The sequence below is a fragment of the Taudactylus pleione genome, unplaced genomic scaffold, assembly GCF_031769625.1.
Source record: "Taudactylus pleione unplaced genomic scaffold, aTauple2 ptg000095l, whole genome shotgun sequence".
Taxonomy (NCBI): Eukaryota; Metazoa; Chordata; class Amphibia; order Anura; family Myobatrachidae; genus Taudactylus; species Taudactylus pleione.
The window spans coordinates 6,760,638-6,772,717 of record NW_028284497.1 but is presented as its reverse complement, the minus strand read 5'-3'; the positions used below and the strand labels follow the sequence as shown (position 1 = coordinate 6,772,717).

The following is a 12,080-nucleotide window of genomic DNA, read 5'->3' as shown; positions in this document are numbered from 1 at the left end:
TCCCACGGGAACGCCTCCCGTCAGAAGCCGGCCCACTGACATCACTAGTGATGTCAGTGGGAGTGATTTGGCTCTGATAGAGCCAAAATCACTCCGGAGCTTGCGGTTGAAAACCTCAACCGCAGGCTCCGACTCGCAATTTCGATGGTCGCGATGGTCACGACCATCGCGGCCATCAAAATGCACGCTCGTATAGCCTGTGGGTGGTGACCCACAGCTATACGAGCGTCCAGGAGGACGCTCCATGAAAATGGAGCCCGGCCCTCATTCAGAGCGTGCGCTCTGCTCAGAGCGTACGGCTCTGAATGAGGGCCTTAGTGGTCTATTTACTAAGCAGTGTTAGGAGACAGAGTGAAAAGTGATAAGGTGCCAGCCAATCAGCTCCCAACTGTCATTTTTCAAACACAGCCTGTGAGATGACAGTTAGGAGCGGATTGGCTGGCACCGTATCACTTTTCACTCTGTCTCCTAACACTGCTTAGTAAATAGACCACTTAATGAGTGATTTTGACAGTGTGATGCTCTCAGAAGGAATGTCCACAGCTAACATAAAGGATAAGCAGCCAGCAGCTTCTTGTGGATATCTCTGCAGTTTCTGAGTCTGCGTCTGCGCAGGACTTGTTCTGCGCATGTGCAGAACAGGTCCTGCGATCTTGGTCGCAGTGCTGGGATTGCAAATGCAACAAGAAGGTGTCTGACACCTCCTTCTGCATTTGCATCGGGGATGGATGGATTTGCACAGCTGCTTGTGGGCGGCTGTGCAAATCCGTCCATCTCTTAATCCCTTGTTTTGGTACTTTTATATTACTTTGTTCAGCACTGTTGTTGGTCATGCAACACTTATCACCACATATATCCTTATCACCCCGATTCAGAAGTGGATGCTATGCCGATATTTGCACGGTTGGTTGATGTTTTTGTACAGTACCGCACATGTGCCTGAGTGCCACTGTGCATAGTGGCGGCGAAAATGAGTAGTCGGATGCAGAGTGATTGACAGTCAGTGTGTGTGTTCATGGGAGACAACAGGAGGTGGCTAGTCAAGTGCAGGCATGTCGTTTTGCGGGCGTGCCGCAGCTACTGATTGCATCTTTGTACGCTGATTCACTGGCCCTGGCCGCGTAGTTTAGAAGGACATTCTGAGCACAAATAGGGTTGCTCAGAATTTCAACATCACGACCAATGTGTGTCCTTGGACAGAGGTGCAGCTGGTGGGCATTCTCTGTACAAATTACAGCAGCTGCGGCATTAGCATGAATTCTCAGCACCAGTGCGTACAATGATACAGTCGCAACGGGATTAGCGTCCACCTCTGAATCAGGCCCAATGTCAGTATTCTCAATGATTGGAAGAAATGTTACATTACCCATGTCCATCATAGCTGAGTGTACTCCGAATAATAGCACTGCAAAGATATAACAACAATTAGAGAACAATTATCCAATTCAAAAACAATTGTAGAAGATTGAAACACAACTTAATTAAATACAGTTAGGCAAACTGAAATGGATTGCGTTTTCACCCTACAAACCACTGTGTGATAGATCTGAAAACTGCATCCGGTGCATGGCTGTGCACACAGGGCCTGATTCAGAGCCGTACGCTATTTGCGGTCGCTCGTTCAGAAAAAGGGGCTGGCTAATTAAATTGAGCGCTCGCTCTTTGCGGTCTGTTGACGCCTCTATGTCTGAGCGAGCGTCCGAAACATGCGCTCGCTATTTTGTAAAGACGCCCCTTGGCCGCTCGCATCATACGTCATCTCCGCTATTTATTAGATTAATCCAGTACATCGAAAGGCGTCTGAACTGCTCGCAATTCTTGGGGTAGCATTTTCCTACCGCAATCATGCGAGCAGTTCAGGCTAAAAGACAACCAAGTGACGTGGTCGATGACGCTGCTTTGTTAATTATGCACACCCTTAAAATGCCCGTTTTGACCGTTTGGTACGCCTGCGTTCGGATCTCCACTCCCCGTTTTCAAGCACCTTCCCCTGTTACCACCCACAAACTCCTCATCCTGTCACTCAAATTAGCAGGCACTCGCTATTTTGCGAGCGCACGATTTCCGACCGCACTGACTGGTTGACGCATGCGCATTACACAACCCATGCACATGCGCAGATGTGCGAACATCGCTCGGAGCGAACGTTCGGCCGCTTACGAGCGGCTCTGAATCAGGCCCACAGCACAATAAAACGCTGCTTTGTAATTTTCACAGAGTTCTTATTTTAATATTTTAAAATGTAATATGCTTTCTACTGTACTTGTAGCATGTAACATAAATAGGGAATGCCTTTTAAGAGGCCCAATTTACACTAGATTAATAACTTGGCCACTTAGCATTATTCCATTAATCTATATTGCATAATTCCCAACATTGTGAGTTTGATCAGCAGGGCCGTAACTTGGGTATTGCGGTCAGTGCTATGGCACAGGGCACCGCAGGGCAGGTGGCGCTGTTTGGGCCTGTCAATTTTCCTGCTTATTATAATTCTCACTTATATCTTCCTCTTCTTTTATCCCCAGCATCTCCTGGCCTCCCCTATCTCTTCCCTGGCCCTTCCCCATGAGGCCATGGCCCTTTTTCAGGTGCACTATCTTATGTTTCTATTTAAAAAATGGGGGGGGGGCACTAATGCTCTCCCTGGCACAGGCCACCAAAAAGTCTAGTTACGGCTCTTTTGATCAGGACCAGTTTGTGGCCACATCAGGGAGAGAACATGTCTGCAACATGGAAGGGGCAAGGTCACACCCCTTGGAACATCGCTGGTGCTGAAAAGTGCTGGGCTGTCCATTGCCCTCTCTAGTCCCCCTCCTATTTGTCTATGCTGCACGTACCAGTAGTATGTAGGCATGGCACCAGGTCGCTGCTGCTCTGCTATGCAGTAGTAAATGGACATACTTATCCAACTGGTCAGTGATTAGGGCAATTGAGTCCCGATCATAGCAGCATGACAGAGCACTTAAATAGGGATTGTACTCCAGAAATCTGGATGGTTGAAAGGTGTGACATTGAGGGTGTTTCATCTGACTTTGTCTTAGCAAACACAATGGTAGTAGTATGAAAAGAATAATATTTTTCCTGTCATCTAAAAGTTAATGTTAAAAGATGCTTAGATACAACTTACCAATGAGGATGTTCTTGAGCCATGGCATTGTAACTGATCTGAGTCTTCTGTGATAATATTGTCCTGTAGGATGCATTAGAAATAACCCATCATTTACTAAAGTACACGTTTCCTATTGTAACTGTCTTACCATACTTGCAAAGTGTTATTTTACTTAGAGACTTCCAGATTGTCCATCTTGGTGACATCTGTAGGGACTGGTTCTTCTGAGTAGTAGTATTAACTAGTAGTAGTAGTATTAACTACTGTACTTTATGCTAATGTGAGTTCCTGATTAACTAATGTGGAGATTGTGCATGTGCAAGTGACGACCCGTGCCTCTCATTAATATTACACCAGCTGCCGTAACCGCCATCTTTAGTATCTGCACCCATGCTAGGGGCAAGAGATCCATCAGAAACAGGCTTTGCTTCCCTATACACATTACTCGGAATCGCACACGTGCTGTATGCACAAAGACGCTGTTTTGTCTGTGCTAAGAGATCCGTGTGGCTCGGAATAAGCCCCATAATGTGTAAATATATAATAGTGGTACTATATGAGAGGTGCCTAAATAGCAAGGGTTGTTAAAGTTAAACTATAGTTTTTAGTAGGTTGAGTACAGGATGCCGGCGTTCAGGATCCCGGCGGTGAGAATTCTGACGCTGGCATTCCGACAAGGTTACCATCCTGACAGCTCAAGGTTAGTATACCTAATCTAACCCCTAACCCTCCTTCCCCGCTGCCTAAACCGAACCCTCCCCCCTTAGTGCCTAACCCTAACCCACCCCCCAACCCTGCTACTTACCTTCGGGATACCGGCGGTCGAGATGCCTGCGCCAGCATTCCCATAAGTGTCGGGATTCCAATGTCAGCATTCTGACCTCCAGAATCCCCGCAGTTGGGATATTGAACGTATCCCTTTTTTAGTTATTTCATCTTTTCATTGTAGGTATTTTTATACTGTATTACCATGAAACAATGATAGAATAAAGTATATGTAATACATAGGAAAGATAGGTTTAAATTACGGAGATAAATAATATTAAACCGATAAACATATAGGGGTCTATTTACTAAGCAGTGTTAGGAGACAGAATGAAAAGTGATAAGAGAGTGATAAGGTGCCAGCCAATCAGCTGACAACTGTCATCTCACAAGCTGTGTTTGAAAAATGACAGTTGGGAGCTGATTGGCTGGCACCTTATCACTTTCTTATCACTTTTCACTCTCTCCTAACACTGCTTAGTTAATAGACCTCAAAGAAAGATACAGTAGATAGGTAAATAGATAATAATTCTATATGTAACATAGTTTGATTGTCTGGACTTCTGTGGTACAAACCTGTGAATTATTGTGTATAGACCTGGCTGTTATGTTGGCATCCAGGGCCGCCATCAGGGGGGGACTGCCGGTACTGGAATACCGGGCCTGGACACTCGGGGGGCCCGCCCGGCGCCTGTAACATACTGCCTGCCCGCTACAACCTCCTGGCCGTAAGTGACAGGCCTGGCTGCATCCTCTACTGTACCCCCGGCCCCGCCGCTGTCGCACATTAGACACAGATTACTTGTGAGCCACCTCACCCAGCCCGGCCCGGCAGTCGTCCTCCTGCTCCGCCTCCCACCTTCCTTGATTGGCCAAATGGCAGTGTGCCTACTGCTGTCAATAAAGTTTCTCTAATACACCTTAAGCCTGTGCGCGCGACGACACGCGACGACACACCGCGCCGCGCCGCTGAATGACAGAGGAGCTGCAGAGGACGAGTGGTGTGAGGACTGAGGAGCCGCCCGGAGCATGAACAGTGACAAAAGTATGGAGCGAGCGAGGTAAGGTAAGTTAAAGTGTGTGTGTACCCTGACTTAACTAAAACAAGCAGAGTATATATATATATATACATACTGTGTATATATATATATATATATATATATATATATATTGTGTATAGGTAAGGTAGCGGTAAAGAGGGGTTGTGGGAAGTGGTGGGGGTTTGTGAAGGTTGAGGGGGGCCCTGCCTGTTGTGACAGTCCCGGGCCCCACAATTTCTAATGGCAGCCCTGTTGGCATCTGCTGTGCAAACCAGGTGGATTCTTTATTTACCGACCTGGCTCTGTTACCCGTTAGCTAACCCTGCAATTCAAGTCTGGCTATCAGTGTCTTAGACCCTGGACTGTTTAAACATGCTTTGCCTCCTCCCTATGTGCTCTCACCTGACTTTCAGTCTACCTGACCTGGACTGCCTGACAAGAACAAGCACATTCCCTTTGTAGGTGAGCACCACACAACTTTACTATACATCTATATTATATAACCACCTGGACAATTTCCAAAAATACTGACTCCTTAATTTAATGAAGCATATTGACTAGCATAGTGTATATTGAGAGACTATTATCATTTGATGTGGCCATGCTCCCTGCCTGATCCCCTAACTTCCGATGGATGGATAGATAGCAAGATAGAATAGATAGATACAGTAGATCACAGGTTCTCAAACTCGGTCCTCAGGACCCCAAACAGTGCATGTTTTCCAGGTCTCTCACAGAATCACAAGTGAGATAATTAGCTCCACCTGTGGATCTTTTAAAATGTGTCAGTGAGTAATGACTACACCTGTGCTCCTGCTGGGTGAACTGCAAAAAGTGAACTGTGGGGGGTCCTGAGGACTGAGTTTGAGAACCCCTGCAGTAGATAAATGATATAAGATAGTTATACAGGGGCCGAAGTGGGCCTGTGTATATTGATATGCTACACTGCCCCCTCTCCTACTAATTAAGTTATAATACTAGAAATTACAATTACAATTGTAATATAGATATACAATTGTATATTGATATGTGACATATTTAAATCAATAAGTAGATAGTGTCCCATCCAGAATGGGAAGTGGGACCCGGACTGGGTGCAGGGAAGTTCTTGAGACCAGTTTCCTGATATTGGAATGAAGCTGGACATAAGGGGTATTTGTTCATGAATGTTACAGCAATCTCAGGATGATGCGGAGGGCTGAGATCCAGGGTAAGGGTGAAACCAGACCCCCGTCGGGTATTCTGAGCACGACTCCTAGAGATGCTGGGGTACAGGAACCAAGTATCGGTGCTGACTAAGGTCCCTTGTGAGGGGAGACTCTGTAATGTAGTGCAGTAGTGGTTAGGATACCAGAGCTGAAATGGCTTACCAGCTGTCAGAGGCACAATGAATCGGAGCAGGTAACAATGATTTCTGCAACTGGATATTGCACACTGGATACAAACAAGACAAGGGAGCACAGAGAACTAGCGCACAGACTAGCTGTGTTAAGCTGGCCACACACTAGACCAACTTACATCCAACCAACCAGTTGATTGGTTGGAATGAAAATCTGGTAAGGTATGAAAGCATGTGACAATCAGAAATTTGCTCCCAAACGCCGTAAAATTTACAAAAACTGTTATTTGAACAAACTGTTTAGATCAAACATTTAACAAACTTGTCTGAACGACCATTTTCATCTGTTTTCTGGCATTTAGGAGCAAATTGCTGATCATCATTTACTCCCAAACGTTACCAAATTTTCATTCCAACCAATCAACTAGTTGGATGAAAGTTGGTCTAGTGTGTGGCCAGTTTAAGGCGTTGCACTGGCAACCTAAGGACTCCCAGGAAGCCCTTAAGTACCTGAGGCTTGTGCAGGATTGGCTGTCAGAGCCCATTGTGACACATGCGGACTGGATTGACTCTTTCCTAATATGTGACCAGATCCAAGATGGTGACGCCCAGCACTCAGCAATGTTTGTGCAGACTCCCAGCCACAGCAGCACCAAGATGCCAGAGACCCAGCAGTGCCTCTCAAGGACCTGCCCGCACCCTGCCCTAACCGGCAGAAGCCTGCACCCCCACCAGATGAACCCCGCCAGAGCACTCAGACAGGTAAGTCCCGAACCCACCGTGCTGCAGCAGAGCGGCCCATGACAGATAGATTGAACTCATATAGATAACTACAGTATATAGATAGAAAGATAGATAGGTCCCGTCCTGCTCTGTATTGTACTGTAAGTTACTCGTTTCTTGTTCACTTATTTGTTTATGTACTTTGTAAGGCACTGCGGAACACCTGTGGCGCCATATAAATAAAGGTTAATAATAATAATAAAATATATTTGTGGCAAAGATAGCTTGATAGGTAGTTAGGTTATAAATAGATTCTCATGTATATACACAGATAGTTATGTAGGTGCACAGATAGCTCGATACAGGACAATTTATAGATTGATATATAGATTGATATGATATAGATAGAAAGATATGTGATAGATATGACAGATCTACTGTATACATGAGCTAGATCTATAAATTAGATACAATAGATGATAGATAGATCTATATATGAAATAGAAATGACATAGATAGTAAGTATATATGTGACATAGATTGAAAGGTAATTTGATTGATTTTATGTAAATAGATACATTGATGTAGAGATATATAGATTTCTGTGACATAGATGACATATAGATAGATCTATATATGAAATATATATGACATATATTGATTGATAGATAGATTAATAAATACATATATATGAGACCTAGGGGTCTATTTACTAAGTAGAGTTAGGAGACAGAGTGAAATGTGATAAGGTGCCAGCCAATCAGCTCCCAACTGTCATTTTTCAAACACAGCCTGTGAGATGGCAGTTAGAAGCTGTTTGGCTGGCACCTTATCACTTTTCACTCTGGAGTCTATTTTCTAAGCAGTGTTAGGAGACAGAGTGAAAAGTGATAAGGTGCCAGCCAATCAGCTCCCAACTGTCATCTCACAGGCTGTGTTTGAAAAATGACAGTTGGGAGCTGATTGGCTGGCACCTTATCACTTTCTTGTCACTTTTCACTCCATCTCCTAACACTGTTTAGTAAATAGACCCCTTAGATAAAGAGATAGATAGATAGATAGACAGTTGCAGAGCAATGTGCAACATGTAGTGCTCAGTATCAATACTTCAGCACTTGCTACCTGTTAATGATCTGCTGTCCTTTTTCTCCTGTGTTCTCCTTTGCTTTCCCTTGCTGTCTGTTAATGTAACATTTGTGTAAGAAAAGTAGATGACACCAGTTCCTTATTCCTTTATTATGATGAAACAAATACTCCTTGCAACACTGTGTAATGTAATGTTGGATTAACAAAACAGTAGCTAAACTACAGTATAAGAGAGGGTTTCAAATGAATGATAAACTCTTCTCAGCAGAAATATAGCACTATCTGCACCAATGCAGTATAGTAGATAAACTTTACTGCCTTAGGGCCGTAATCAATTAGAGGCAAAATCGGCTGTTTTCGCCGTAGTTTGCGAATCGGCCATCCGATATATCGGCCGCGATCAGCCAATTTGCGGCCGATTTTGCCAACGACTACGAAAAATGGCAGTTTTTCGCCTAAAAACTGGAGAAAACTTTTCTCTAGCCTAGGGCAGGTGAATAAAATTAGCAAAATCCCTATTTTTGGGTAAAAATGTGGGATTTTCTTACAGAACCCTTTGGACAGCCCCTTAATGATACTTTAGTGAAAACAAATTCGTAAATTGCAAAAAACAGCCGCTTAAATTTCGGTCAAAAATTATGTTTTTTTCCGTGAAAAAGCTGATTAATGATTTTCGGGCTGGTATTGCCGGAGGGCCATAAGGATGCGCCTAGTGTTTTAAACAACACACGTGGCTGGCGCAGGTGGTTTTTTAAAACCAGTAAAAAAAACACCTGCGCCTGCCACATGCAATGTTTAAAACACTTGGAGCATCTTTATGTCCCTCCAAAATACCAGCCCTGATACATTAAAAGCATTTTTCAAATTAAAAAAAAAAAAAAATGTTACCTAAATTTCAGCCGTAGTTTTTCGCCAAAGTACGCAATTTACTAATTTTTTTTTGCTAAAGTATCATTAGCGGGGCTGTCCAAAGGGTTCTGTAAGAAATCCCCACATTTTTACACAAAAATAGGGATTTTGCACATTTTCCCCCATTTTATAAAACGGAGAAAAGATTTCTCCATTTTTACATGAAAAATCGGCGATAAATTATCACCGATGCGATAATAAATGTATAGGTCCCATGAGTGCCTTTGGCATATCAAAACCAAGGATTACAGCAAAAAGCAGAAAAAGGCTGCTGTGATCGACGACATGGTGACCTTTAGCCTCAGGTACCATGATGAGGCAACCCCCAAGTGGGTCAAACAACGGATCCAGAATTTGCGAACCATTTACGTGAAGGAGAGGAAGAAGGAAAGTGAGTCACGGGCATCTGGACTGGGGGCAGATGACATCTACAGTAGTACCTTATGGTATTATAATCTTCTGGAGTTCCACCATGAAGTGGAGCCCCAGCGTCCATCTAGAAGTGTTTTAGTGGACACGGTCCCCGAGGAGGAGTCTTCTGAGAACCCAAAGTGTAAGCCAGCATCCTCTCAGGATCTATTAAGTTTATAATTGTCTTTATAAAGGTATTTTAATGTATACTGTCCTCTTGCCATGATACTGCCCCCACTCCATTAAAGTAGGCCAGGTATTGCTCCCTGACCTGTTTTGCCCGTGCACTTGGTAGTGTCTCCCTTACTGTGGGTGTTTCGACAGAGGCCATTTGGACACCCTCGTGTGGTTGTTCCTGGCTGTCCATGGTCAAACCCATTGGTCCGAGTTGGTTTGAGTTTTTGGCCCGCAAAAACTTGTGTAGAACACAACAGGCCATGACCACAGAATCAATTTTGTCCAAACAAAGTTTTATAGCCGTATGGAATATACGGAACCGACTACACATAATTCCAAAAGCATTTTCAATTATGCGCTGGGCCTGGATAGGAGATAATTGAAAATGCCTTTCTCTTTGGTCAGTCCCCTTTGTCCATACGGCTTCATTTAATGCTCATGTAGAGCAAATGCCTTGTCTGCCACAAACACATAGTTCAGGCCGTGCTTCGTAACTGCTGTTGTAGGCAATTTTAGATGGTTGGTGGTGAGTCTGTCATAAAATTCTGTTTGCTTGAAGGAACCACCATCGGAAGCATGGCCATTTTTCCCCTCATCAACCTAAATAAATTGATAGTTGGCATTTACCACCGCCATCATCACCATACTGTGAAAGCTCTTGTAATGGGAGGCAGGGTAATGCGAATGTGTTTCCCATCAATGGCTTCTCTACAATTTGGGAAATTCCAACGGCTTTCAAAATCATCACCATTGGTCTTCCAGTCCTCCATCGATGTTGGAAACTAAAAAACAAACAAAAAAATTAAATTATTTTAAACACATTAACTTGAAATTTTTCTATCTCTCTTCCTACAGTCTGCTACGCCCGAGTTTGACCCAAGTGAAAGCCCGCACTTAACCTAGACTGCTGAAAGCAAGCCAGAAGTGGTGGAGCCACCGCGCCATGTATGAAGAATGGCATGTCGTAACCTGCCAACCCCTGATCCACTATTGCAGCAGGTAAAGCAAGCCCTAGCCAAACCACCTGATCAATATGATAGCCTGGGATCACATGTGGCGAGCAATCTTTGTGTCATGGATGAAGATCAGGCACTCCATGCCGAAAGGCTTATCTATGATATCATTATGCAGGGGAAAAGGAAGCAACTATAAAATACTTTGAGGGTGATCAAGGAGCCGGTACTCACCTCTGCATCCAATATGGGTATATGGCATCGCCTTTATTTCCCCCACCACCAGGACACTGGAAGAATGGGGCCAACCCCATTCCAACCCACACCCCCCTCCCACTTACAGTACACCTGAAGCATCCTACCCCTCAACATCCTCCCCTTCAGATGTTCTTTATCACGCCATGTTGTCCGAGGTTGAGGAGACACCCCAATTTGACACTTATTAAAAGTGAATATATTCTCTGTTTTTGGTTGCCCTATACCTGCTGCAGGGTAAGGGGTGCGGACGATGCGTTTTGGACAGGGTGACCAAACGCATGGCGCAAAAGCAGATTGTGGTTTGCCGGGGCCTCAATCTGCACTAGCGCCATGCGCTTCTTGCCCTGTACAATCCGTCATCAGACACACCTATACCATGCAGCTGGCTATCTATTGGGCAAACAAACACTGGTTCATACACCTGTTATTTTGTGTGAGATATATATGTGTGTTCCTGTAAAGGGATCAAGTTTCAAGAAGGAATATTTCCTCTGTATCAGCCAGTGTTTGATTGCCCAATACCTTCTGCAGTGTATTCGGTGCGGACGATGCAGTTTGGACAGGGTGACCAAACGCATAGCGCAAGGGCAGATTGTTGTTTTGCAGGGCCTCAATCTGCAGCTGGCTATCTATTGGGCAACCAAAAACTGGTTGATACACCTGTTATTTTGTGTGAAATATATATGTGTGTGTTCCTGGAAAAAGTTTTATGAAGGAATATTTCCTCGCCTCAGCCAGTATTTAAAAGTTGATATACTAGTTTGGCAAATTTAAAGACCATGTTGGTTTTGTGGTCCCCTTAAAAAAGTCAAGTTGGTTACACACCGTTAAATACAGCCATGTTGGTTGTTACATATATATATAATGTGTTTAAAAATAAATGTAAAAAATCTTTTACACCAAAATGTATTGTTGTGTTTTTATTCACCTTGAAGTACTGGAACTTCAGGACTTTCACAATGGCCTCATAGGTGTCCGGGATGATTCAACCAAACGCCTGGCCTGGGCGGAAATGAGGGTCCCAAACTTCAGGTCTTCAAAAGACCGTCTGGTATCCAGGTAACTCAGGGTAGCCACCAACCTCTCATCAGCTGGAATGGCCATCCTCACGCAGGTGTCCTGCCTCTGGATATAGGGGGTCACCAGACGCAGCAACTCCTGGAATGTGGCGTCATCCATTTGCAAGTAGTTGCGATAATCGTCTGGGTTGTTCTCCCTAATCTCCATCAGCAGGGGCATATGGGAGCGAGTCTCCCTCCTCGTCAGCCACTCCTTGGTCTAGTACGACTTCATCCTCTTCCTCTTCTCAG

General features: G+C 44.4%; 1 protein-coding gene across 1 annotated transcript in view; it reads right to left on the bottom strand.

The window, feature by feature from the left end:
• LOC148526547 (immunoglobulin superfamily member 1-like) overlaps positions 1–8,162 on the bottom strand; it is an 81,502-nt gene extending 73,340 nt beyond the window's left edge. The window contains exons 1-3 of the mRNA XM_088470218.1: positions 8,099–8,162; positions 3,128–3,190; positions 1,367–1,405 (exon numbers count right to left, since the gene is read on the bottom strand). Coding sequence (XP_088326344.1) covers positions 1,367–1,405; positions 3,128–3,155 — 67 coding nt within the window. The 5' untranslated portion in view covers positions 3,156–3,190; positions 8,099–8,162. The remainder of the gene's footprint in view (positions 1–1,366; positions 1,406–3,127; positions 3,191–8,098) is intronic.
• Between the last annotated feature and the right edge of the window lie 3,918 nt (positions 8,163–12,080).